Source organism: Taudactylus pleione, unplaced genomic scaffold (genome assembly GCF_031769625.1).
Source record: "Taudactylus pleione unplaced genomic scaffold, aTauple2 ptg001065l, whole genome shotgun sequence".
NCBI lineage: Eukaryota > Metazoa > Chordata > Amphibia > Anura > Myobatrachidae > Taudactylus > Taudactylus pleione.
Window position 1 is genome coordinate 408224 of NW_028285466.1, and position 27626 is coordinate 435849.

Genomic DNA, 27626 nt, shown 5'->3' on the forward strand with positions numbered 1-27626 from the left:
CAGTGTATGAGATGTATCCAGGCCTGCTCCTCTATCATTGCTGTTAGTCCAGCAGCCTCAGTGTATGAGATGTTTCCAGGCCTGCGCCTCTATCATTGCTGTTAGTCCAGCAGCCTCAGTGTATGAGATGTATCCAGGCCTGCGCCTCTACCATTGCTGTTAGTCCTGCAGCCTCAGTGTATGAGATGTATCCAGGCCTGTGTCTCTATCATTACTGTTAGTCCAGCAGCCTCAGTGTATGAGATGTATCCAGGCCTGCGCCTCTATCATTGCTGTTAGTCCAGCAGCCTCAGTGTATGAGATGTATCCAGGCCTGCGCCTCTACCATTGCTGTTAGTCCAGCAGCCTCAGTGTATGAGATGTATCCAGGCCTGCGCCTCTACCATTGCTGTTAGTCCAGCAGCCTCAGTGTATGAGATGTATCCAGGCCTGCGTCTCTATCATTGTTGTTAGTCCAGCAGCCTCAGTGTATGAGATGTATCCAGGCCTGCGCCTCTATCATTGCTGTTAGTCCAGCAGCCTCAGTGTATGAGATGTATCCAGGCCTGCACCTCTACCATTGCTGTTAGTCCAGTAGCCTCAGTGTATGAGATGTATCCAGGCCTGCGCCTCTACCATTGCTGTTAGTCCAGCAGCCTCAGTGTATGAGATGTATCCAGGCCTGCACCTCTACCATTGCTGTTAGTCCAGTAGCCTCAGTGTATGAGATGTATCCAGGCCTGCGCCTCTATCATTGCTGTTAGTCCAGCAGCCTCAGTGTATGAGAGATATCCAGGCCTGCGCCTCTATCATTGTTGTTAGTCCAGCAGCCTCAGTGTATGAGATGTATCCAGGCCTGCGCCTCTATCATTGCTGTTAGTCCAGCAGCCTCAGTGTATGAGATGTATCCAGGCCTGCACCTCTACCATTGCTGTTAGTCCAGCAGCCTCAGTGTATGAGATGTATCCAGGCCTGCGTCTCTATCATTGCTGTTAGTCCAGCAGCCTCAGTGTATGAGAGATATCCAGGCCTGCGCCTCTATCATTGCTGTTAGTCCAGCAGCCTCAGTGTATGAGATGTATCCAGGCCTGCGCCTCTATCATAGCTGTTAGTCCAGCAGCCTCAGTGTATGAGATGTATCCAGGCCTGCGCCTCTACCATTGCTGTTAGTCCAGCAGCCTCAGTGTATGAGATGTATCCAGGCCTGCGCCTCTACCATTGCTGTTAGTCCAGCAGCCTCAGTGTATGAGATGTATCCAGGCCTGCGCCTCTACCATTGCTGTTAGTCCAGCAGCGTCCGTGTATGAGATGTATCCAGGCCTGCGCCCCTACCATTGCTGTTAGTCCAGCAGCCTCAGTGTATGAGATGTATCCAGGCCTGCGCCTCTATCATTGCTGTTAGTCCAGCAGCCTCAGTGTATGAGATGTATCCAGGCCTGCGCCTCTACCATTGCTGTTAGTCCTGCAGCCTCAGTGTATGAGATGTATCCAGGCCTGCGTCTCTATCATTGCTGTTAGTCCAGCAGCCTCAGTGTATGAGATGTATCCAGGCCTGCACCTCTATCATTGCTGTTAGTCCAGCAGCCTCAGTGTATGAGATGTATCCAGGCCTGCGCCTCTATCATTGCTGTTAGTCCAGCAGCCTCAGTGTATGAGATGTATCCAGGCCTGCGTCTCTATCATTGCTGTTAGTCCAGCAGCCTCAGTGTATGAGATGTATCCAGGCCTGCGCCTCTACCATTGCTGTTAGTCCAGCAGCCTCAGTGTATGAGATGTATCCAGGCCTGCGCCTCTACCATTGCTGTTAGTCCAGCAGCCTCAGTGTATGAGATGTATCCAGGCCTGCGTCTCTATCATTGCTGTTAGTCCAGCAGCCTCAGTGTATGAGATGTATCCAGGCCTGCGCCTCTATCATTACTGTTAGTCCAGCAGCCTCAGTGTATGAGATGTATCCAGGCCTGCGCCTCTACCATTACTGTTAGTCCAGTAGCCTCAGTGTATGAGATGTATCCAGGCCTGCGCCTCTATCATTGCTGTTAGTCCAGCAGCCTCAGTGTATGAGATGTATCCAGGCCTGCGTCTCTATCATTGCTGTTAGTCCAGCAGCCTCAGTGTATGAGATGTATCCAGGCCTGCGCCTCTACCATTGCTGTTAGTCCAGCAGCCTCAGTGTATGAGATGTATCCAGGCCTGCGCCTCTACCATTGCTGTTAGTCCAGCAGCGTCCGTGTATGAGATGTATCCAGGCCTGCGCCCCTACCATTGCTGTTAGTCCAGCAGCCTCAGTGTATGAGATGTATCCAGGCCTGCGCCTCTATCATTGCTGTTAGTCCAGCAGCCTCAGTGTATGAGATGTATCCAGGCCTGCGCCTCTACCATTGCTGTTAGTCCTGCAGCCTCAGTGTATGAGATGTATCCAGGCCTGCGTCTCTATCATTGCTGTTAGTCCAGCAGCCTCAGTGTATGAGATGTATCCAGCCCTGCGCCTCTATCATTGCTGTTAGTCCAGCAGCCTCAGTGTATGAGATGTTTCCAGGCCTGCGCCTCTATCATTGCTGTTAGTCCAGCAGCCTCAGTGTATGAGATGTATCCAGGCCTGCGCCTCTACCATTGCTGTTAGTCCAGCAGCCTCAGTGTATGAGATGTATCCAGGCCTGCGTCTCTATCATTGCTGTTAGTCCAGCAGCCTCAGTGTATGAGATGTATCCAGGCCTGCGCCTCTATCATTGCTGTTAGTCCAGCACCCTCAGTGTATGAGATGTATCCAGGCCTGCGCCTCTACCATTGCTGTTAGTCCAGCAGCCTCAGTGTATGAGATGTATCCAGGCCTGCGCCTCTACCATTGCTGTTAGTCCAGCAGCCTCAGTGTATGAGATGTATCCAGGCCTGCGTCTCTATCATTGTTGTTAGTCCAGCAGCCTCAGTGTATGAGATGTATCCAGGCCTGCGGCTCTATCATTGCTGTTAGTCCAGCAGCCTCAGTGTATGAGATGTATCCAGGCCTGCACCTCTACCATTGCTGTTAGTCCAGTAACCTCAGTGTATGAGATGTATCCAGGCCTGCGCCTCTACCATTGCTGTTAGTCCAGCAGCCTCAGTGTATGAGATGTATCCAGGCCTGCACCTCTACCATTGCTGTTAGTCCAGTAGCCTCAGTGTATGAGATGTATCCAGGCCTGCGCCTCTACCATTGCTGTTAGTCCAGCAGCCTCAGTGTATGAGATGTATCCAGGCCTGCGCCTCTATCATTGCTGTTAGTCCAGCAGCCTCAGTGTATGAGATGTATTCAGGCCTGCGCCTCTATCATTGCTGTTAGTCCAGCAGCCTCAGTGTATGAGATGTATCCAGGCCTGCGCCTCTATCATTGCTGTTAGTCCAGCAGCCTCAGTGTATGAGAGATATCCAGGCCTGCGCCTCTATCATTGCTGTTAGTCCAGCAGCCTCAGTGTATGAGATGTATCCAGGCCTGCGCCTCTACCATTGCTGTTAGTCCAGCAGCCTCAGTGTATGAGATGTATCCAGGCCTGCGCCTCTATCATTGCTGTTAGTCCAGCAGCCTCAGTGTATGAGATGTATCCAGGCCTGCGCCTCTATCATTGCTGTTAGTCCAGCAGCCTCAGTGTATGAGATGTATCCGGGCCTGCGCCTCTACCATTGCTGTTAGTCCAGCAGCCTCAGTGTATGAGAGATATCCAGGCCTGCGCCCCTATCATTGCTGTTAGTCCAGCAGCCTCAGTGTATGAGATGTATCCAGGCCTGCGCCTCTACCATTACTGTTAGTCCAGCAGCCTCAGTGTATGAGAGATATCCAGGCCTGCGCCTCTATCATTGCTGTTAGTCCAGCAGCCTCAGTGTATGAGATGTATCCAGGCCTGCGCCTCTACCATTGCTGTTAGTCCAGCAGCCTCAGTGTATGAGATGTATCCAGGCCTGCGCCTCTATCATTGCTGTTAGTCCAGCAGCCTCAGTATATGAGATGTATCCAGGCCTGCGCCTCTACCATTGCTGTTAGTCCAGCAGCCTCAGTGTGAGAGATGTATCCAGGCCTGCGCCTCTATCATTGCTGTTAGTCCAGCAGCCTCAGTGTATGAGATGTATCCAGGCCTGCGCCTCTATCATTGCTGTTAGTCCAGCAGCCTCAGTGTATGAGATGTATCCAGGCCTGCGTCTCTATCATTGCTGTTAGTCCAGCAGCCTCAGTGTATGAGATGTATCCAGGCCTGCGCCTCTACCATTGCTGTTAGTCCAGTAGCCTCAGTGTATGAGATGTATCCGGGCCTGCGCCTCTATCATTGCTGTTAGTCCAGTAGCCTCAGTGTATGAGATGTATCCAGGCCTGCGCCTCTACCATTGCTGTTAGTCCAGTAGCCTCAGTGTATGAGATGTATCCGGGCCTGCGCCTCTATCATTGCTGTTAGTCCAGCAGCCTCAGTGTATGAGATGTATCCAGGCCTGCACCTCTATCATTGCTGTTAGTCCAGCAGCCTCAGTGTATGAGATGTATCCAGGCCTGCGCCTCTACCATTGCTGTTAGTCCAGCAGCCTCAGTGTATGAGAGATATCCAGGCCTGCGCCTCTATCATTGCTGTTAGTCCAGCAGCCTCAGTGTATGAGATGTATCCAGGCCTGCGCCTCTACCATTGCTGTTAGTCCAGCAGCCTCAGTGTATGAGATGTATCCAGGCCTGCGCCTCTACCATTGCTGTTAGTCCAGCAGCCTCAGTGTATGAGATGTATCCAGGCCTGCGTCTCTATCATTGCTGTTAGTCCAGCAGCCTCAGTGTATGAGATGTATCCAGGCCTGCGCCTCTATCATTGCTGTTAGTCCAGCAGCCTCAGTGTATGAGATGTATCCAGGCCTGCGCCTCTATCATTGCTGTTAGTCCAGCAGCCTCAGTGTATGAGATGTATCCAGGCCTGCGCCTCTACCATTACTGTTAGTCCAGCAGCCTCAGTGTATGAGATGTATCCAGGCCTGCGTCTCTACCATTGCTGTTAGTCCAGCAGCCTCAGTGTATGAGATGTATCCAGGCCTGCGTCTCTATCATTGCTGTTAGTCCAGCAGCCTCAGTGTATGAGATGTATCCAGGCCTGCACCTCTATCATTGCTGTTAGTCCAGCAGCCTCAGTGTATGAGATGTATCCAGGCCTGCGTCTCTATCATTGCTGTTAGTCCAGCAGCCTCAGTGTATGAGATGTATCCAGGCCTGCGTCTCTATCATTGCTGTTAGTCCAGCAGCCTCAGTGTATGAGATGTATCCAGGCCTGCGCCTCTATCATTGCTGTTAGTCCAGCAGCCTCAGTGTATGAGATGTATCCAGGCCTGCGCCTCTATCATTGCTGTTAGTCCAGCAGCCTCAGTGTATGAGATGTATCCAGGCCTGCGTCTCTATCATTGCTGTTAGTCCAGCAGCCTCAGTGTATGAGATGTATCCGGGCCTGCGTCTCTATCATTGCTGTTAGTCCAGCAGCCTCAGTGTATGAGATGTATCCAGGCCTGCGTCTCTATCATTGCTGTTAGTCCAGCAGCCTCAGTGTATGAGATTTATCCAGGCCTGCGTCTCTATCATTGCTGTTAGTCCAGCAGCCTCAGTGTATGAGATGTATCCGGGCCTGCACCTCTATCATTGCTGTTAGTCCAGCAGCCTCAGTGTATGAGATGTATCCGGGCCTGCACCTCTATCATTGCTGTTAGTCCAGCAGCCTCAGTGTATGAGATGTATCCAGGCCTGCGCCTCTATCATTGCTGTTAGTCCAGCAGCCTCAGTGTATGAGATGTATCCAGGCCTGCGTCTCTATCATTGCTGTTAGTCCAGCAGCCTCAGTGTATGAGATGTATCCGGGCCTGCACCTCTATCATTGCTGTTAGTCCAGCAGCCTCAGTGTATGAGATGTATCCAGGCCTGCGCCTCTATCATTGCTGTTAGTACAGTAGCCTCAGTGTATGAGATGTATCCAGGCCTGCGCCTCTATCATTGCTGTTAGTCCAGCAGCCTCAGTGTATGAGATGTATCCGGGCCTGCACCTCTATCATTGCTGTTAGTCCAGCAGCCTCAGTGTATGAGATGTATCCAGGCCTGCGCCTCTATCATTGCTGTTAGTCCAGCAGCCTCAGTGTATGAGATGTATCCAGGCCTGCGTCTCTATCATTGCTGTTAGTCCAGCAGCCTCAGTGTATGAGATGTATCCGGGCCTGCACCTCTATCATTGCTGTTAGTCCAGCAGCCTCAGTGTATGAGATGTATCCAGGCCTGCGCCTCTATCATTGCTGTTAGTACAGTAGCCTCAGTGTATGAGATGTATCCAGGCCTGCGCCTCTATCATTGCTGTTAGTCCAGCAGCCTCAGTGTATGAGATGTATCCGGGCCTGCACCTCTATCATTGCTGTTAGTCCAGCAGCCTCAGTGTATGAGATGTATCCAGGCCTGCGCCTCTATCATTGCTGTTAGTCCAGCAGCCTCAGTGTATGAGATGTATCCAGGCCTGCGTCTCTATCATTGCTGTTAGTCCAGCAGCCTCAGTGTATGAGATGTATCCGGGCCTGCACCTCTATCATTGCTGTTAGTCCAGCAGCCTCAGTGTATGAGATGTATCCAGGCCTGCGTCTCTATCATTGCTGTTAGTCCAGCAGCCTCAGTGTATGAGATGTATCCAGGCCTGCGCCTCTATCATTGCTGTTAGTCCAGCAGCCTCAGTGTATGAGATGTATCCAGGCCTGCGTCTCTATCATTGCTGTTAGTCCAGCAGCCTCAGTGTATGAGATGTATCCGGGCCTGCACCTCTATCATTGCTGTTAGTCCAGCAGCCTCAGTGTATGAGATGTATCCAGGCCTGCGCCTCTATCATTGCTGTTAGTACAGTAGCCTCAGTGTATGAGATGTATCCAGGCCTGCGCCTCTATCATTGCTGTTAGTCCAGCAGCCTCAGTGTATGAGATGTATCCGGGCCTGCGTCTCTATCATTGCTGTTAGTCCAGCAGCCTCAGTGTATGAGATGTATCCAGGCCTGCGCCTCTATCATTGCTGTTAGTACAGCAGCCTCAGTGTATGAGATGTATCCGGGCCTGCACCTCTATCATTGCTGTTAGTCCAGCAGCCTCAGTGTATGAGATGTATCCGGGCCTGCGTCTCTATCATTGCTGTTAGTCCAGCAGCCTCAGTGTATGAGATGTATCCAGGCCTGCGCCTCTATCATTGCTGTTAGTCCAGCAGCCTCAGTGTATGAGATGTATCCAGGCCTGCGTCTCTATCATTGCTGTTAGTCCAGCAGCCTCAGTGTATGAGATGTATCCGGGCCTGCACCTCTATCATTGCTGTTAGTCCAGCAGCCTCAGTGTATGAGATGTATCCAGGCCTGCGCCTCTATCATTGCTGTTAGTACAGTAGCCTCAGTGTATGAGATGTATCCAGGCCTGCGCCTCTATCATTGCTGTTAGTCCAGCAGCCTCAGTGTATGAGATGTATCCGGGCCTGCACCTCTATCATTGCTGTTAGTCCAGCAGCCTCAGTGTATGAGATGTATCCAGGCCTGCGCCTCTATCATTGCTGTTAGTCCAGCAGCCTCAGTGTATGAGATGTATCCAGGCCTGCGTCTCTATCATTGCTGTTAGTCCAGCAGCCTCAGTGTATGAGATGTATCCGGGCCTGCACCTCTATCATTGCTGTTAGTCCAGCAGCCTCAGTGTATGAGATGTATCCAGGCCTGCGTCTCTATCATTGCTGTTAGTCCAGCAGCCTCAGTGTATGAGATGTATCCAGGCCTGCGCCTCTATCATTGCTGTTAGTCCAGCAGCCTCAGTGTATGAGATGTATCCAGGCCTGCGTCTCTATCATTGCTGTTAGTCCAGCAGCCTCAGTGTATGAGATGTATCCGGGCCTGCACCTCTATCATTGCTGTTAGTCCAGCAGCCTCAGTGTATGAGATGTATCCAGGCCTGCGCCTCTATCATTGCTGTTAGTACAGTAGCCTCAGTGTATGAGATGTATCCAGGCCTGCGCCTCTATCATTGCTGTTAGTCCAGCAGCCTCAGTGTATGAGATGTATCCGGGCCTGCGTCTCTATCATTGCTGTTAGTCCAGCAGCCTCAGTGTATGAGATGTATCCAGGCCTGCGCCTCTATCATTGCTGTTAGTACAGTAGCCTCAGTGTATGAGATGTATCCAGGCCTGCGCCTCTATCATTGCTGTTAGTCCAGCAGCCTCAGTGTATGAGATGTATCCGGGCCTGCGTCTCTATCATTGCTGTTAGTCCAGCAGCCTCAGTGTATGAGATGTATCCAGGCCTGCGCCTCTATCATTGCTGTTAGTACAGCAGCCTCAGTGTATGAGATGTATCCGGGCCTGCACCTCTATCATTGCTGTTAGTCCAGCAGCCTCAGTGTATGAGATGTATCCGGGCCTGCGTCTCTATCATTGCTGTTAGTCCAGCAGCCTCAGTGTATGAGATGTATCCAGGCCTGCGCCTCTATCATTGCTGTTAGTCCAGCAGCCTCAGTGTATGAGATGTATCCAGGCCTGCGTCTCTATCATTGCTGTTAGTCCAGCAGCCTCAGTGTATGAGATGTATCCGGGCCTGCACCTCTATCATTGCTGTTAGTCCAGCAGCCTCAGTGTATGAGATGTATCCAGGCCTGCGCCTCTATCATTGCTGTTAGTACAGTAGCCTCAGTGTATGAGATGTATCCAGGCCTGCGCCTCTATCATTGCTGTTAGTCCAGCAGCCTCAGTGTATGAGATGTATCCGGGCCTGCACCTCTATCATTGCTGTTAGTCCAGCAGCCTCAGTGTATGAGATGTATCCAGGCCTGCGCCTCTATCATTGCTGTTAGTCCAGCAGCCTCAGTGTATGAGATGTATCCAGGCCTGCGTCTCTATCATTGCTGTTAGTCCAGCAGCCTCAGTGTATGAGATGTATCCGGGCCTGCACCTCTATCATTGCTGTTAGTCCAGCAGCCTCAGTGTATGAGATGTATCCAGGCCTGCGTCTCTATCATTGCTGTTAGTCCAGCAGCCTCAGTGTATGAGATGTATCCAGGCCTGCGCCTCTATCATTGCTGTTAGTCCAGCAGCCTCAGTGTATGAGATGTATCCAGGCCTGCGTCTCTATCATTGCTGTTAGTCCAGCAGCCTCAGTGTATGAGATGTATCCGGGCCTGCACCTCTATCATTGCTGTTAGTCCAGCAGCCTCAGTGTATGAGATGTATCCAGGCCTGCGCCTCTATCATTGCTGTTAGTACAGTAGCCTCAGTGTATGAGATGTATCCAGGCCTGCGCCTCTATCATTGCTGTTAGTCCAGCAGCCTCAGTGTATGAGATGTATCCGGGCCTGCGTCTCTATCATTGCTGTTAGTCCAGCAGCCTCAGTGTATGAGATGTATCCAGGCCTGCGCCTCTATCATTGCTGTTAGTACAGCAGCCTCAGTGTATGAGATGTATCCGGGCCTGCACCTCTATCATTGCTGTTAGTCCAGCAGCCTCAGTGTATGAGATGTATCCAGGCCTGCGTCTCTATCATTGCTGTTAGTCCAGCAGCCTCAGTGTATGAGATGTATCCAGGCCTGCGCCTCTATCATTGCTGTTAGTACAGCAGCCTCAGTGTATGAGATGTATCCAGGCCTGCGTCTCTATCATTGCTGTTAGTCCAGCAGCCTCAGTGTATGAGATGTATCCGGGCCTGCACCTCTATCATTGCTGTTAGTCCAGCAGCCTCAGTGTATGAGATGTATCCAGGCCTGCGCCTCTATCATTGCTGTTAGTCCAGCAGCCTCAGTGTATGAGATGTATCCAGGCCTGCGTCTCTATCATTGCTGTTAGTCCAGCAGCCTCAGTGTATGAGATGTATCCAGGCCTGCGTCTCTATCATTGCTGTTAGTCCAGCAGCCTCAGTGTATGAGATGTATCCAGGCCTGCGCCTCTATCATTGCTGTTAGTCCAGCAGCCTCAGTGTATGAGATGTATCCAGGCCTGCGCCTCTATCATTGCTGTTAGTCCAGGGTGACTGCTGTGTGAGACTCTTCTAGAGACACCATGGACCTGGCTCAGCTATTATTTCTGACATTAACATTAAACTGACATTTATACTGTTTATAGGACAATACTCTATATTTAAATACAAAAAACAAAAACATTTCCTTTTATATTGTGGATATTTGTCTTTGATAGTTCATAGGATTTATATGGGGAGTGAATGAGAACATTTGGAAACATCGTAATATTGTCAGAGACACATTGTTGCTGCCCATAACACTGTCCCCATCAGGTTTCCTCCATTGTAATAAACATTCACTTATAATAATGAGAATAGATGGTGAGAACAATGGGCCTCATTCAGTGTTTAATGCTCTCTGTGCTGCTCACGTGCCGACCACTGATGGCGGCCGCAGTCCTATCTAAGCTGCAGCATGACTGACATGTAGCGGCCGTTTGGTGGTGGGGATGAGGCGGTGATGGCCGGTGTCCTATCTAAGCTGAAGCATGACTGATATGTAGCAGCCGTTTGGATGTGGAAATGGGGCGGTGATGGCTGGCGTTCTTGGAAACAAGAGCGTCGTCCGCATTTCACGGCGTGCTGAGGCCAGGGTCTGCGTCATCCTACACATATTTTGTTGCCTTGGCAAAGTAAAAACACCGGGCATCCTACGTAACCTGAGGGTCACTCAGATGTCCAATGTTTTTGCAGCGTCCTCAGACACAGCAGCGGATCACAGCGTGCAGGAGACAGCAATTTACACTAGACATTACCATATTTATGCGCAGCAGCTGCGCCATCTCTGAATCAGCCCTATGTGCGGCATGCAGATAAGATGTGGGATTGGTCAGCACTGATGCTTAGGGACTAAAATCCCCGAATATCTCCCCGGACATTAGGGACAGCCGGCAGCTACTTATCACATGTGTAATATTCTGTTCATTCTTCTTTCCAGGGTGTGCCGAAACCGATCGCTATTGAGCCGTGTTCCGGGAATAAAGCCGCCGTCCTCACCGTGTTTCTCTGTCTACCAAGAGGATTAACCGGCATCCCTCCTCCGGGACAGTCAGGTAAAGCGCTTGGTATACAGTATTATATGATTTATGCTCCTATGTAGGTCAGTGATTGCACCTTAAACTGCCGCCTCCCACCCGGCGCCCTCTCCGCCTTTTTCTGGCGGGCGCACGGTGCCACGTCCGCAGAGCGCTGAATGAAAGGGTTAATATGCGTACACTGCTCGCTGTCCTGTCTTTTTACCAGGAACACACAATAAATATTCAGCGGCTGGAATGGGCTGACAGGAAACAGCAAGGTAATATAAATGAATGCTGATTACCAGGAATGAGGGGAGAAATGATGAATTCAGTAGCGCTGTGGAGGTAATGAATATTGGAGCAGCACCCGCTGAGCACCTGTATCGCACAGAGCCGGACGAGATCGCGGCTGAGCTCTGCTGCTCTCATCTCACACAATACAATAGTATCAAATGTTTTGGTAAATTGTGGATTTTAGGATATTTCATATGAGTGACGTTTGTCAGAGGTCTCTGCAGTAACGTCAGCGACTGGCCGGGGAATGCGAGAGAGGCCTCCGATTATCATCGTCTCTGGGCTACTGCTGACATCTGTTTCTCTGCGGAACTGGTAGCGGTTTATTGAGTTACAGGGTTACAGGGAGGGCACATTAGGTCATTCCCTGAGCGTCACATCCCCCACAGTGACACGGACACATCGCTCACATACAGCCCGCAGCTGCAGAGAATTACACTGATCATTTAGTAACAGCGCTGTAACCCGTAGCAACCAGGTATTCATCTAACCTTACACTCACCTCTTTAAAGCTGATAACTGATGAATTCCTGTGAGTTATAACACATTGGGGTTGGTATAGAGTTGAATATACGTCTGTGGGCCTGATTCACAAATTGACGCAGTGCCGATATTTACACCGCTGAGCGATGTTTTGCTACTACGCATGTGTGAAAAGTCCAATAATCCCTCACTGCGCACATGCAATACCAAGTACCCAATGGCGTTCTGCATCGCTAACACGTGAGAAGGGGTTTACGATCCTAGGGTATATCAGGGCGGAGACTGGGAGGTGACTTAAAGTGAGCGCTAAAAGGGGCCGTGCCATGGGTGTGTAATGGGTGTGTCATGAGTTGGTTATGGGAGTGTCACACGTGTGTGTGCATGCATGTATGTTTGTGTATGTGCCTCGTATGTGTGTGTATATGTGTGTATGCATGTATGTGTGTGTGCATGTATGTGTGTGCATGTATGTGTATGTTTGTATATACTGTATGTGATAGAAGCACTGGTACACTTTTGAATGGCGTCTATGTCTGTCCCAGATTCCTGTCCTATGTATTTTAAAACCCCCAGGAGAAGTCTATTTGGAAAAACAGACTAGAAATGTTGGCTTAGTGAAAAGCCTGAATGGGTCCTGGGGGTGTGGATGTGAGGAGAAGAAGGGCTCCACAGGCCACTCCAGGTGTTGGGCCTTTCAGCCTGGTAGCAGGCTCGTTAGGGCTTGCACCTGAAAGTGGCTCAGAAAAGCTGGGTTTTGATATAGCTGAGTGTCTCATACCTGGGAGAGCAGGCCAGCACGCAGGTTAGCTTGCTCTGAGACACTGTTTGCTACAAACCAGAAGGTACTGTGGACGTGAACTTATTTAGTCTTCTGTTACTGAGGGAGCCTGCTGACTAGTTAGAGCCCAGATGGGTTAGGATTTTTGTTTGTGCTTTATATGTGTGTCCAATACAATAAAGACTGGCTCCGACCAGCTTGCACGAGAACTCCAGAATTGTGTCCTGTTTCTCCGGCTACTGTGTATGTAAAGAGGGAGTCCATCTACCCAGGAGAGGGACCCCTATCCCGACTGTCACAGTATGTATCTATGTGTGTGCATGTATGTGTGTGTGTGCATGTATATGTATGTGTGTGTGCATGTATATGTATGTGTGTATGTGTGTGTACATGTATATGTATGGGTGTGTGCATGTATATGTATGTGTGTGTGCATGTATATGTGTGTGCATGTATGTGTGTGTGCATGTATATGTATGTGTGTGTGCATGTATGTGTGTGTGCATGTATGTGTGTGTGCATGTATGTGTGCATGTATGTGTGTGTGCATGTATATGTATGTGTGTGTGCATGTATGTGTGTGTGCATGTATATTTATGTATGTGTGCATGTATATGTATATGTGTGTGCTTGTATGTGTGTGTGCATGTATATGTATGTGTGTGCATGTATATGTATGTGTATGTATGCGTGTGTGTGTGCATGTATATGTGTGTGTGTGCATGTATGTGTGTGTGCATGTATATGTATGTGTGCATGTATATTTATGTATGTGTGCATGTATATGTATGTGAGTGTGCATGTATATGCATGTGTGGGTACATGTATGTGTATGTGTGCATGTATGTGTGTGTGCATGTGTGTGTGAGGATGTATATGTATGTGTGTGTGCATGTATATGTATGTGTGTATGCATGTATATGTATGTGTGTGTACATGTATGTATATGTGTGCATGTATGCGTGTGCGTGTGTGTGTGTGTGTGTGTAAAATAAAAGTAAAGATAGTGAATGTAGATAGTTCTGTGACCTCTTACACTTGCTGAATGTATCACAATAATATAACAGTTACTATCAGCCCCAGCTTCCCCCACAGTGATCTCCAATTAGGAACAAACATCATAAGATTATAAAACTAGATTATTAACAATTAGACAAAGTGGTGAGAGGGCGCTTCCCGCAGTGTGGGAGAGAGTGCAGTGTGGGAGAGAGTGCAGTGTGGGAGAGAGTGCAGTGTAGGGAGAGAGTGCAGTGTGGGAGAGAGTGCTGTGTGGGAGAGAGTGCAGTGTAGAGAGAGTGCAGTGTAGAGAGAGTGCAGTATAGAGAGAGAGTGCAGTGTGGGAGAGAGTGCAGTGTGGGAGAGAGTGCAGTGTGGGAGAGAGTGCAGTGTAGGGAGAGAGTGCAGTGTGGGAGAGAGTGCAGTGTGGGAGAGAGTGCTGTGTGGGAGAGTGTGCAGTGTAGAGAGAGTGCAGTATAGAGAGAGAGTGCAGTGTGGGAGTTATTGCAGTGGGGGAGAGAGTGCAGTAGGAGAGAGTGCAGTGAGGGAGAGAGAGAGTGCTGTGTGGGAGGGAGAGAGTGCAGTGTGTGAGAGGGTGCAGTGTGGGGGAGAGAGTGCAGTGTGGGGGAGAGAGTGCAGTGTGTGAGAGAGTGCAGTGTGTGAGAGAGTGCAGTGTGGGGGAGAGAGTGCAGTGTGGGGGAGAGAGTGCAGTGTGGGAGAGAGTGCAGTGTAGGGAGAGAGTGCAGTGTGGGAGAGAGTGCTGTGTGGGAGAGAGTGCAGTGTAGAGAGAGAGCAGTATAGAGAGAGAGTGCAGTGTGGGAGTTATTGCAGTGGGGGAGAGAGTGCAGTAGGAGAGAGTGCAGTGTGGGGGAGAGAGTGCAGTGTGGGAGAGAGTGCAGTGTAGGGAGAGAGTGCAGTGTGGGAGAGAGTGCTGTGTGGGAGAGAGTGCAGTGTAGAGAGAGTGCAGTATAGAGAGAGAGTGCAGTGTGGGAGAGAGTGCAGTGTGGGGGAGAGAGTGCAGTGTGGGAGAGAGTGCAGTGTGGGGGAGAGAGTGCAGTGTGGGAGAGAGTGCAGTATAGGGAGAGAGTGCAGTGTGGGAGAGAGTGCTGTGTGGGAGAGAGTGCAGTGTAGAGAGAGTGCAGTATAGAGAGAGAGTGCAGTGTGGGAGTTATTGCAGTGGGGGAGAGAGTGCAGTAGGAGAGAGTGCAGTGAGGGAGAGAGAGAGTGCAGTGTGGGGGAGAGAGTGCAGTGTGGGAGAGAGTGCAGTGTAGGGAGAGAGTGCTGTGTAGGAGAGAGTGCTGTGTGGGAGAGAGTGCAGTGTAGAGAGAGTGCAGTATAGAGAGAGAGTGCAGTGTGGGAGTTATTGCAGTGGGGGAGAGAGTGCAGTAGGAGAGAGTGCAGTGAGGGAGAGAGAGTGCTGTGTGGGAGGGAGAGAGTGCAGTGTGTGAGAGAGTGCAGTGTGGGGGAGAGAGTGCAGTGTGGGGGAGAGAGTGCAGTGTGTGACAGAGTGCAGTGTGTGAGAGAGTGCAGTGTGTGAGAGAGTGCAGTGTGGGGGAGAGAGTGCAGTGTGGGAGAGAGTGCAGTGTAGGGAGAGAGTGCAGTGTGGGAGAGAGTGCTGTGTGGGAGAGAGTGCAGTGTAGAGAGAGAGCAGTATAGAGAGAGAGTGCAGTGTGGGAGTTATTGCAGTGGGGGAGAGAGTGCAGTAGGAGAGAGTGCTGTGAGGGAGAGAGAGTGCTGTGTGGGAGGGAGAGAGCGCTGTGTGGGAGGGAGAGAGTGCAGTGGGGGAGAGAGTACAGTGGAGGAGAGAGTGCAGTGTGGGAGAGAGTGCTGTGTGGGAGTTATTGCAGTGGGGGAGAGAGTGCAGTAGGAGAGAGTGCTGTGAGGGAGAGAGAGTGCTGTGTGGGAGGGTGAGAGTGCAGTGGGGGAGAGAGTGCAGTAGGAGAGAGTGCAGTGTGGGAGAAAGTGCAGTAGGAGAGAGTGCAGTGTGGGAGAGAGTGCTGTGTAGAGAGAGAGTGCAGTGTAGAGAGAGAGTGCTGTGTGGGAGGGAGAGAGTGCAGTGTGGAAGAGAGTGCAGTGTAGAGAGAGAGTGCAGTGTGGGAGAGAGTGCAGTGTAGAGAGAGAGTGCAGTGTGGGAGAGAGTGCAGAGGGGGAGAGAGTGCAGTGTGGGAGAGAGTGCTGTGTAGATAGAGTGCAGTGGGGGAGAGAGTGCTGTGTGGGAGTTATTGCAGTGGGGGAGAGAGTGCAGTAGGAGAGAGTGCTGTGAGGGAGAGAGAGAGTGCTGTGTGGGAGGGAGAGAGTGCAGTGTGGGAGAGAGTGCAGTGTGGGAGAGAGTGCAGTAGGAGAGAGTGCAGTGTGGGAGAGAGTGCAGTGGGAGAGAGTGCAGTGTGGGAGAGAGTGCTGTGTAGAGAGAGAGAGTGCAGTGTGGGAGAGAGTGCTGTGTTGGAGAGAGTGCAGTGTAGAGAGAGAGTGCAGTGTGGGAGGGAGAGAGTGCAGTGTGGGAGAGAGTGCAGTGTAGAGAGAGTGTGCAGTGTGGGAGAGAGTGCAGTGTAGAGAGTGAGTGCAGTGTGGGAGAGAGTGCAGTGTGGGAGAGAGTGCAGTGTGGGAGAGAGTGCAGTGTAGAGAGAGAGTGCAGTGTGGGAGAGAGTGCAGTGTGGGAGAGAGTGCAGTGTGGGAGAGAGTGCAGTGTGGGAGAGAGTGCTGTGTGGGAGTTATTGCAGTGGGGGAGAGAGTGCAGTAGGAGAGAGTGCTGTGAGGGAGAGAGTGCAGTGTGGGAGAGAGTGCAGTGTGGGAGTTATTGCAGTAGGAGAGAGTGCTGTGAGGGAGAGAGTGCTGTGTGGGAGGGAGAGAGTGCAGTGTGGGAGAGAGTGCAGTAGGAGAGAGTACAGTGTGGGAGAGAGTGCAGTAGGAGAGAGTGCAGTGTGGGAGAGAGTGCTGTGTAGAGAGAGAGTGCTGTGTGGGAGAGTGCAGTGTAGAGAGAGAGTGCTGTGTGGGAGGGAGAGAGTGCAGTGTGGGAGAGAGTGCAGTCGGGGAGAGAGAGTGCAGTGTAGAGAGAGAGAGTGCAGTGTGGGAGAGAGTGCAGTGTGGGAGTTATTGCAGTGGGGGAGAGAGTGCAGTAGGAGAGAGTGCAGTGTAGAGAGAGAGTGCTGTGTGGGAGAGAGTGTAGTGTGGGAGTAATTGCAGTGGAGTAGAGAGTGCTGTGAGGGAGAGAGAGAGTGCAGTGTGGGAGAGAGTGCAGTAGGAGAGAGAGCTGTGTGGGAGAGAGAGTGCAGTGGGGGAGAGAGTGCAGTAGGAGAGAGAGCTGTGTGGGAGAGAGAGAGTGCAGTGGGGGAGAGAGTGCAGTGTGGGAGAGAGTGCAGTGTGGGAGAGAGTGCAGTGTGGGAGAGAGTGCAGTGTGGGAGAGAATGCAGTGTAGGGAGAGAGTGCAGTGTGGGAGAGAGTGCAGTGTGGGAGAGAGTGCAGTGTGGGGGAGAGTGCAGTGTGGGGGAGAGTGCAGTGTGGGAGATATTGCAGTGGGGGACAGAGTGCAGTGGGAGAGAGTGCAGTGTGGGAGAGAGTGCTGTGTAGAGAGAGAGAGTGCAGTGTGGGAGAGAGTGCTGTGTGGGAGAGAGTGCAGTGTAGAGAGAGAGTGCAGTGTGGGAGGGAGAGAGTGCAGTGTGGGAGAGAGTGCAGTGTAGAGAGAGTGTGCAGTGTGGGAGAGAGTGCAGTGTAGAGAGTGAGTGCAGTGTGGGAGAGAGTGCAGTGTGGGAGAGAGTGCAGTGTGGGAGAGAGTGCTGTGTGGGAGTTATTGCAGTGTGGGAGTTATTGCAGTAGGAGAGAGTGCTGTGAGGGAGAGAGTGCTGTGTGGGAGGGAGAGAGTGCAGTGTGGGAGAGAGTGCAGTAGGAGAGAGTACAGTGTGGGAGAGAGTGCAGTAGGAGAGAGTGCAGTGTGGGAGAGAGTGCTGTGTAGAGAGAGAGTGCTGTGTGGGAGAGTGCAGTGTAGAGAGAGAGTGCTGTGTGGGAGGGAGAGAGTGCAGTGTGGGAGAGAGTGCAGTGTAGAGAGAGAGTGCAGTGTAGAGAGAGAGTGCAGTGTAGAGAGAGAGTGCAGTGTGGGAGAGAGTGCAGTGTGGGAGAGAGAGTGCAGTGTGGGAGTTATTGCAGTGGGGGAGAGAGTGCAGTAGGAGAGAGTGCAGTGTAGAGAGAGAGTGCTGTGTGGGAGAGAGTGTAGTGTGGGAGTTATTGCAGTGGAGTAGAGAGTGCTGTGAGGGAGAGAGAGAGTGCAGTGTGGGAGAGAGTGCAGTAGGAGAGAGAGCTGTGTGGGAGAGAGAGTGCAGTGGGGGAGACAGTGCAGTAGGAGAGAGAGCTGTGTGGGAGAGAGAGAGTGCAGTGAGGGAGAGAGTGCAGTGGGGGAGAGAGTGCAGTGTAGAGAGAGAGTGCAGTGTAGAGAGAGAGTGCAGTGTAGAGAGAGAGTGCAGTGTGGGAGAGAGTGCAGTGTGGGAGAGAATGCAGTGTAGGGAGAGAGTGCAGTGTGGGAGAGAGTGCAGTGTGGGAGAGAGTGCAGTGTGGGAGAGAGTGCAGTGTGGGAGAGAGTGCAGTGTGGGAGATATTGCAGTGAGGGAGAGAGTGCAGTAGGAGAGAGTGCAGTGAGGGAGAGAGTGCAGTGTGGGAGATATTGCAGTGGGGGACAGAGTGCAGTGAGGGAGAGAGAGAGTGCAGTGTGGGAGAGAGTGCAGTGGGGGAGATATTGCAGTGAGGGAGAGAGTGCAGTAGGAGAGAGTGCTGTGTGGGAGAGAGTGCAGTGTGGGAGAGAGTGCAGTGTAGGGAGAGAGTGCTGTGTGGGAGAGAGTGCAGTGTAGAGAGAGTGCAGTATAGAGAGAGAGTGCAGTGTGGGAGTTATTGCAGTGGGGGAGATATTGCAGTGAGCTAGAGAGTGCAGTAGGAGAGAGTGCAGTAGGAGAGAGTGCAGTGTGGGAGATATTGCAGTGAGGGAGAGAGTGCAGTGAGGGAGAGAGTGCAGTAGGAGAGAGTGCAGTGAGGGAGATATTGCAGTGAGGGAGAGAGTGCAGTGAGGGAGAGAGTGCAGTGAGGGAGAGAGTGCAGTAGGAGAGATTGCAGTGAGGGAGAGAGTGCAGTGAGGGAGAGAGTGCAGTGAGGGAGAGAGTGCAGTAAGGGAGAGAGTGCAGTGAGGGAGAGAGTGCAGTGAGGGAGAGAGTGCAGTAGGAGAGAGTGCAGTGAGGGAGAGAGAGAGTGCAGTGTGGGGGAGAGAGCAGTGTAGGGAGAGAGTGCAGTGTGGGAGAGAGTGCTGTGTGGGAGAGAGTGCAGTGTAGAGAGAGTGCAGTATAGAGAGAGAGTGCAGTGTGGGAGTTATTGCAGTGGGGGAGAGAGTGCAGTAGGAGAGAGTGCAGTGAGGGAGAGAGAGAGTGCAGTGTGTGAGAGAGTGCAGTGTGTGAGAGAGTGCAGTGTGGGGGAGAGAGTGCAGTGTGTGAGAGAGTGCAGTGTGTGAGAGAGTGCAGTGTGTGAGAGAGTGCAGTGTGGGGGGGAGAGTGCAGTGTAGGGAGAGAGTGCAGTGTGGGAGAGAGTGCTGTGTGGGAGAGAGTGCAGTGTAGAGAGAGAGCAGTATAGAGAGAGAGTGCAGTGTGGGAGTTTTTGCAGTGGGGGAGAGAGTGCAGTAGGAGAGAGTGCAGTGTGGGGGAGAGAGTGCAGTGTGGGGGAGAGAGTGCAGTGTGGGAGAGAGTGCAGTGTGGGAGAGAGTGCTGTGTGGGAGAGAGTGCAGTGTAGAGAGAGTGCAGTACAGAGAGAGAGTGCAGTGTGGGAGAGAGTGCAGTGTGGGGGAGAGAGTGCAGTGTGGGAGAGAGTGCAGTGTGGGGGAGAGAGTGCAGTGTGGGGGAGAGAGTGCAGTGTGGGGGAGAGAGTGCAGTGTGGGAGAGAGTGCAGTGTAGGGAGAGAGTGCAGTGTGGGAGAGAGTGCTGTGTGGGAGAGAGTGCAGTGTAGAGAGAGTGCAGTATAGAGAGAGAGTGCAGTGTGGGAGTTATTGCAGTGGGGGAGAGAGTGCAGTAGGAGAGAGTGCAGTGAGGGAGAGAGAGAGTGCAGTGTGGGGGAGAGAGTGCAGTGTGGGAGAGAGTGCAGTGTAGGGAGAGAGTGCTGTGTGGGAGAGAGTGCAGTGTAGAGAGAGTGCAGTATAGAGAGAGAGTGCAGTGTGGGAGTTATTGCAGTGGGGGAGAGAGTGCAGTAGGAGAGAGTGCAGTGAGGGAGAGAGAGAGTGCTGTGTGGGAGGGAGAGAGTGCAGTGTGTGAGAGAGTGCAGTGTGTGAGAGAGTGCAGTGTGGGGGAGAGAGTGCAGTGTGTGAGAGAGTGCAGTGTGTGAGAGAGTGCAGTGTGTGAGAGAGTGCAGTGTGTGAGAGAGTGCAGTGTGGGGGAGAGAGTGCAGTGTGGGAGAGAGTGCAGTGTAGGGAGAGAGTGCAGTGTGGGAGAGAGTGCTGTGTGGGAGAGAGTGCAGTGTAGAGAGAGAGCAGTATAGAGAGTGCAGTGTGGGAGTTATTGCAGTGGGGGAGAGAGTGCAGTAGGAGAGAGTGCTGTGAGGGAGAGAGAGAGTGCTGTGTGGGAGGGAGAGAGCGCTGTGTGGGAGGGAGAGAGTGCAGTGGGGGAGAGAGTACAGTGGAGGAGAGAGTGCAGTGTGGGAGAGAGTGCTGTGTGGGAGTTATTGCAGTGGGGGAGAGAGTGCAGTAGGAGAGAGTGCTGTGAGGGATAGAGAGTGCTGTGTGGGAGGGAGAGAGTGCAGTGGGGGAGAGAGTGCAGTGTGGGAGAAAGTGCAGTAGGAGAGAGTGCAGTGTGGGAGAGAGTGCTGTGTAGAGAGAGAGTGCAGTGTGGGAGAGAGTGCAGTGTAGAGAGAGAGTGCTGTGTGGGAGGGAGAGAGTGCAGTGTGGAAGAGAGTGCAGTTTAGAGAGAGAGTGCAGTGTGGGAGAGAGTGCAGTGTAGAGAGAGAGTGCAGTGTGGGAGAGAGTGCAGTGTAGAGAGAGAGTGCAGTGTGGGAGAGAGTGCAGTGGGGGAGAGAGTGCAGTGTGGGAGAGAGTGCTGTGTAGAGAGAGTGCAGTGGGGGAGAGAGTGCTGTGTGGGAGTTATTGCAGTGGGTGAGAGAGTGCAGTAGGAGAGAGTGCTGTGAGGGAGAGAGAGAGTGCTGTGTGGGAGGGAGAGAGTGCAGTGTGGGAGAGAGTGCTGTGTAGAGAGAGAGAGTGCAGTGTGGGAGAGAGTGCTGTGTGGGAGAGAGTGCAGTGTAGAGAGAGAGTGCAGTGTGGGAGGGAGAGAGTGCAGTGTAGAGAGAGTGTGCAGTGTGGGAGTGAGTGCAGTGTGGGAGAGAGTGCAGTGTGGGAGAGAATGCAGTGTAGAGAGAGAGTGCAGTGTGGGAGAGAGTGCAGTGTGGGAGAGAGTGCAGTGGGGGAGAGAGTGCTGTGTGGGAGTTATTGCAGTGGGGGAGAGAGTGCAGTAGGAGAGTGTGCTGTGAGGGAGAGAGAGAGTGCAGTGTGGGAGAGAGTGCAGTGTGGGAGAGAGTGCAGTGTGGGAGTTATTGCAGTAGGAGAGAGTGCTGTGAGGGAGAGAGTGCAGTGTGGGAGAGAGTGCAGTAGGAGAGAGTACAGTGTGGGAGAGAGTGCAGTAGGAGAGAGTGCAGTGTGGGAGAGAGTGCTGTGTAGAGAGAGAGTGCAGTGTGCGAGAGAGTGCTGTGTGGGAGAGTGCAGTGTAGAGAGAGAGTGCTGTGTGGGAGGGAGAGAGTGCAGTGTGGGAGAGAGTGCAGTCGGGGAGAGAGTGCAGTGTAGAGATAGAGAGTGCAGTGTGGGAGAGAGACTGCAGTGTGGGAGTTATTGCAGTGGGGGAGAGAGTGCAGTAGGAGAGAGTGCAGTGTAGAGAGAGAGTGCTGTGTGGGAGAGAGTGTAGTGTGGGAGTTATTGCAGTGGAGTAGAGAGTGCTGTGAGGGAGAGAGAGAGTGCAGTGTGGGAGAGAGTGCAGTAGGAGAGAGAGTGCAGTGGGGGAGAGAGTGCAGTAGGAGAGAGAGCTGTGTGGGAGAGAGAGAGTGCAGTGAGGGAGAGAGTGCAGTGGGGGAGAGAGTGCAGTGTAGAGAGAGAGTGCAGTGTAGAGAGAGAGTGCAGTGTGGGAGAGAGTGCTGTGTGGGAGAGAGTGCAGTGTAGAGAGAGAGCAGTATAGAGAGAGAGTGCAGTGTGGGAGTTTTTGCAGTGGGGGAGAGAGTGCAGTAGGAGAGAGTGCAGTGTGGGGGAGAGAGTGCAGTGTGGGGGAGAGAGTGCAGTGTGGGAGAGAGTGCAGTGTGGGAGAGAGTGCTGTGTGGGAGAGAGTGCAGTGTAGAGAGAGTGCAGTACAGAGAGAGAGTGCAGTGTGGGAGAGAGTGCAGTGTGGGGGAGAGAGTGCAGTGTGGGAGAGAGTGCAGTGTGGGGGAGAGAGTGCAGTGTGGGGGAGAGAGTGCAGTGTGGGAGAGAGTGCAGTGTAGGGAGAGAGTGCAGTGTGGGAGAGAGTGCTGTGTGGGAGAGAGTGCAGTGTAGAGAGAGTGCAGTATAGAGAGAGAGTGCAGTGTGGGAGTTATTGCAGTGGGGGAGAGAGTGCAGTAGGAGAGAGTGCAGTGAGGGAGAGAGAGAGTGCAGTGTGGGGGAGAGAGTGCAGTGTGGGAGAGAGTGCAGTGTAGGGAGAGAGTGCTGTGTGGGAGAGAGTGCAGTGTAGAGAGAGTGCAGTATAGAGAGAGAGTGCAGTGTGGGAGTTATTGCAGTGGGGGAGAGAGTGCAGTAGGAGAGAGTGCAGTGAGGGAGAGAGAGAGTGCTGTGTGGGAGGGAGAGAGTGCAGTGTGTGAGAGAGTGCAGTGTGTGAGAGAGTGCAGTGTGGGGGAGAGAGTGCAGTGTGGGGGAGAGAGTGCAGTGTGTGAGAGAGTGCAGTGTGTGAGAGAGTGCAGTGTGTGAGAGAGTGCAGTGTGGGGGAGAGAGTGCAGTGTGGGAGAGAGTGCAGTGTAGGGAGAGAGTGCAGTGTGGGAGAGAGTGCTGTGTGGGAGAGAGTGCAGTGTAGAGAGAGAGCAGTATAGAGAGTGCAGTGTGGGAGTTATTGCAGTGGGGGAGAGAGTGCAGTAGGAGAGAGTGCTGTGAGGGAGAGAGAGAGTGCTGTGTGGGAGGGAGAGAGCGCTGTGTGGGAGGGAGAGAGTGCAGTGGGGGAGAGAGTACAGTGGAGGAGAGAGTGCAGTGTGGGAGAGAGTGCTGTGTGGGAGTTATTGCAGTGGGGGAGAGAGTGCAGTAGGAGAGAGTGCTGTGAGGGATAGAGAGTGCTGTGTGGGAGGGAGAGAGTGCAGTGGGGGAGAGAGTGCAGTGTGGGAGAAAGTGCAGTAGGAGAGAGTGCAGTGTGGGAGAGAGTGCTGTGTAGAGAGAGAGTGCAGTGTGGGAGAGAGTGCAGTGTAGAGAGAGAGTGCTGTGTGGGAGGGAGAGAGTGCAGTGTGGAAGAGAGTGCAGTTTAGAGAGAGAGTGCAGTGTGGGAGAGAGTGCAGTGTAGAGAGAGAGTGCAGTGTGGGAGAGAGTGCAGTGTAGAGAGAGAGTGCAGTGTGGGAGAGAGTGCAGTGGGGGAGAGAGTGCAGTGGGGGAGAGAGTGCAGTGTGGGAGAGAGTGCTGTGTAGAGAGAGTGCAGTGGGGGAGAGAGTGCTGTGTGGGAGTTATTGCAGTGGGTGAGAGAGTGCAGTAGGAGAGAGTGCTGTGAGGGAGAGAGAGAGTGCTGTGTGGGAGGGAGAGAGTGCAGTGTGGGAGAGAGTGCAGTGGGAGAGAGTGCAGTGTGGGAGAGAGTGCTGTGTAGAGAGAGAGAGTGCAGTGTGGGAGAGAGTGCTGTGTGGGAGAGAGTGCAGTGTAGAGAGAGAGTGCAGTGTGGGAGGGAGAGAGTGCAGTGTAGAGAGAGTGTGCAGTGTGGGAGTGAGTGCAGTGTGGGAGAGAATGCAGTGTAGAGAGAGAGTGCAGTGTGGGAGAGAGTGCAGTGTGGGAGAGAGTGCAGTGTGGGAGAGAGTGCAGTGGGGGAGAGAGTGCTGTGTGGGAGTTATTGCAGTGGGGGAGAGAGTGCAGTAGGAGAGTGTGCTGTGAGGGAGAGAGAGAGTGCAGTGTGGGAGAGAGTGCAGTGTGGGAGAGAGTGCAGTGTGGGAGTTATTGCAGTAGGAGAGAGTGCTGTGAGGGAGAGAGTGCAGTGTGGGAGAGAGTGCAGTAGGAGAGAGTACAGTGTGGGAGAGAGTGCAGTAGGAGAGAGTGCAGTGTGGGAGAGAGTGCTGTGTAGAGAGAGAGTGCAGTGTGCGAGAGAGTGCTGTGTGGGAGAGTGCAGTGTAGAGAGAGAGTGCTGTGTGGGAGGGAGAGAGTGCAGTGTGGGAGAGAGTGCAGTCGGGGAGAGAGTGCAGTGTAGAGATAGAGAGTGCAGTGTGGGAGAGAGTGCAGTGTGGGAGAGAGACTGCAGTGTGGGAGTTATTGCAGTGGGGGAGAGAGTGCAGTAGGAGAGAGTGCAGTGTAGAGAGAGAGTGCTGTGTGGGAGAGAGTGTAGTGTGGGAGTTATTGCAGTGGAGTAGAGAGTGCTGTGAGGGAGAGAGAGAGTGCAGTGTGGGAGAGAGTGCAGTAGGAGAGAGAGTGCAGTGGGGGAGAGAGTGCAGTAGGAGAGAGAGCTGTGTGGGAGAGAGAGAGTGCAGTGAGGGAGAGAGTGCAGTGGGGGAGAGAGTGCAGTGTAGAGAGAGAGTGCAGTGTAGAGAGAGAGTGCAGTGTAGAGAGAGAGTGCAGTGTGGGAGAGAGTGCAGTGTGGGAGAGAGTGCAGTGTGGGAGAGAATGCAGTGTAGAGAGAGAGTGCAGTGTGGGAGGGAGAGAGTGCAGTGGGGGAGAGAGTGCAGTAGGAGAGAGTGCAGTAGGAGAGAGTGCAGTGAGGGAGAGAGTGCAGTGTGGGGGAGAGTGCAGTGTGGGAGATATTGCAGTGGGGGAGAGAGTGCAGTGAGGGAGAGAGAGAGTGCAGTGTGGGAGAGAGTGCAGTGGGGGAGATATTGCAGTGAGGGAGAGAGTGCAGTAGGAGAGAGTGCTGTGTGGGAGAGAGTGCAGTGTAGAGAGAGAGTGCTGCGTGGGAGGGAGAGAGTGCAGTGTGGGAGGGAGAGAGTGCAGTGTGGGAGAGAGTGCAGTGTAGAGAGAGTGCAGTGTGGGAGAGAATGCAGTGTAGAGAGAGAGTGCAGTGGGGGAGAGAGTGTTGTGTGGGAGTTATTGCAGTGGGGGAGAGAGTGCAGTAGGAGAGAGTGCTGTGAGGGAGAGAGAGTGCAGTGTGGGAGAGAGTGCAGTGGGGGAGAGAGTGCAGTGTGGGAGTTATTGCAGTGGGGGAGAGAGTGCAGTAGGAGAGAGTGCTGTGAGGGAGAGAGAGAGTGCTGTGTGGGAGGGAGAGAGTGCAGTGTGGGAGAGAGTGCAGTAGGAGAGAGTGCAGTGTGGGAGAGAGTGCAGTAGAAGAGAGTGCAGTGTGGGAGAGTGCTGTGTAGAGAGAGAGTGCAGTGTAGGAGAGTGCAGTGTCGAGAGAGAGTGCTGTGTGGGAGGGAGAGAGTGCAGTGTGGGAGAGAGTGCAGTGTGGGAGAGTGCAGTGTAGAGAGAGAGTGCTGTGTGGGAGGGAGAGAGTGCAGTGTGGGAGAGAGTGCAGTGGGGGAGAGACTGCAGTGTGGGAGAGAGTGCAGTGTAGAGAGAGATTGCAGTGTGGGAGAGAGTGCAGTGTAGAGAGAGAGAGTGCAGTGTGGGAGAGAGAGTGCAGTGTGGGAGTTATTGCAGTGTGGGAGTTATTGCAGTGGAGTAGAGAGTGCTGTGAGGGAGAGAGAGAGTGCAGTGGAGTAGAGAGTGCTGTGAGGGAGAGAGAGAGTGCAGTAGGAGAGAGAGCTGTGTGGGAGAGAGAGAGAGTGCAGTAGGAGAGAGTGCAGTGGGGGAGAGAGTGCAGTAGGAGAGAGCTGTGTGGGAGAGAGAGAGTGCAGTAGGAGAGAGTGCAGTAGGAGAGAGTGCAGTGTGGGAGAGAGTGCAGTGTGGGAGATATTGCAGTGAGGGAGAGAGTGCAGTAGGAGAGAGTGCAGTGAGGGAGAGAGTGCAGTGTAGAGAGAGAGTGCTGCGTGGGAGGGAGAGAGTGCAGTGTGGGAGAGAGTGCAGTGTGGGAGAGAGTGTGCAGTGTGGGAGAGAGTGCAGTGTAGAGAGAGTGCAGTGTGGGAGAGAATGCAGTGTAGAGAGAGAGTGCAGTGTGGGAGAGAGTGCAGTGGGGGAGAGAGTGCTGTGTGGGAGTTATTGCAGTGGGGGAGAGAGTGCAGTAGGAGAGAGTGCTGTGAGGGAGAGAGTGCAGTGTGGGAGTTATTGCAGTGGGGGAGAGAGTGCAGTAGGAGAGAGTGCTGTGAGGGAGAGAGAGAGTGCTGTGTGGGAGGGAGAGAGTGCAGTGTGGGAGAGAGTGCAGTAGGAGAGAGTGCAGTGTGGGAGAGAGTGCAGTAGGAGAGAGTGCAGTGTGGGAGAGAGTGCTGTGTAGAGAGAGAGTGCAGTGTGGGAGAGAGTGCAGTGTAGAGAGAGATTGCAGTGTGGGAGAGAGTGCAGTGTAGAGAGAGAGAGTGCAGTGTGGGAGAGAGTGCAGTGTGGGAGAGAGAGTGCAGTGTGGGAGTTATTGTAGTGTGGGAGAGAGTGCAGTGTAGAGAGAGAGTGCTGTGTGGGAGAGAGTGTAGTGTGGGAGTTATTGCAGTGGAGTAGAGAGTGCTGTGAGGGAGAGAGAGAGTGCAGTAGGAGAGAGAGCTGTGTGGGAGAGAGAGAGTGCAGTAGGAGAGAGTGCAGTGTGGGAGATATTGCAGTGAGGGAGAGAGTGCAGTGTGGGGGAGAGTGTAGTGTGGGGGAGAGTGCAGTGTGGGAGATATTGCAGTGAGCTAGAGAGTGCAGTAGGAGAGAGTGCAGTGTGGGAGAGAGTGCAGTGAGGGAGAGAGTGCAGTAGGAGAGAGTGCAGTGAGGGAGAGAGTGCAGTGAGGGAGAGAGTGCAGTGAGGGAGAGAGTGCAGTAGGAGAGATTGCAGTGAGGGAGAGAGTGCAGTAGGAGAGAGTGCAGTGTGGGAGATATTGCAGTGAGGGAGAGAGTGCAGTGTGGGGGAGAGTGTAGTGTGGGGGAGAGTGCAGTGTGGGGGAGAGTGCAGTGTGGGAGATATTGCAGTGAGCTAGAGAGTGCAGTAGGAGAGAGTGCAGTGTGGGAGATATTGCAGTGAGGGAGAGAGTGCAGTGAGGGAGAGAGTGCAGTAGGAGAGAGTGCAGTGAGGGAGAGAGTGCAGTGAGGGAGAGGGTGCAGTGAGGGAGAGAGTGCAGTAGGAGAGAGTGCAGTGTGGGAGATATTGCAGTGAGGGAGAGAGTGCAGTGTGGGGGAGAGTGTAGTGTGGGGGAGAGTGCAGTGTGGGAGATATTGCAGTGAGCTAGAGAGTGCAGTAGGAGAGAGTGCAGTGTGGGAGATATTACAGTGAGGGAGAGAGTGCAGTGAGGGAGAGAGTGCAGTAGGAGAGAGTGCAGTGAGGGAGAGAGTGCAGTGAGGGAGAGAGTGCAGTGAGGGAGAGAGTGCAGTAGGAGAGATTGCAGTAGGAGAGATTGCACTGAGGGAGAGATTGCAGTGAGGGAGAGAGTGCAGTGAGGGAGATATTGCAGTGAGGGAGAGAGTGCAGTGAGGGAGAAAGTACAGTGAGGGAGAGAGTGCAGTGAGGGAGAGAGTGCAGTGAGGGAGAGAGTGCAGTGAGGGAGAGAATGCAGTGAGGGAGATATTGCAGTGAGGGAGAGAGTGCAGTGAGGGAGAGAGTGCAGTGTGGGAGATATTGCAGTGTGGGAGAGAGTGCAGTGAGGGAGAGAGTGCAGTAGGAGAGATTGCAGTGAGGGAGATATTGCAGTGAGGGAGATATTGCAGTGAGGGAGAGAGTGCAGTGAGGGAGAGAGTGCAGTGAGGGAGTGAGTGCAGGGAGGGAGAGAGTGCAGGGAGGGAGAGAGTGCAGTGAGGGGGAGAGAGTGCAGTGAGGGAGAGAGTGCAGTGAGGGGGAGAGTGCAGTGAGGGAGAGAGTGCAGTGAGGGAGAGAGTGCAGTGAGGGAGAGAGTGCAGTGAGGGGGAGAGTGCAGTGAGG

General features: G+C 52.9%; 1 protein-coding gene across 1 annotated transcript in view; it reads left to right on the forward strand.

Annotated features, from left to right (window-relative positions):
- The window catches only part of LOC148453895 (attractin-like protein 1), a 482434-nt gene that overhangs the window by 390043 nt on the left and 64765 nt on the right, over nucleotides 1-27626 (forward strand). The window contains exon 5 of the mRNA XM_088461549.1: nucleotides 10901-11015. Coding sequence (XP_088317675.1) covers nucleotides 10901-11015 — 115 coding nt within the window. The remainder of the gene's footprint in view (nucleotides 1-10900; nucleotides 11016-27626) is intronic.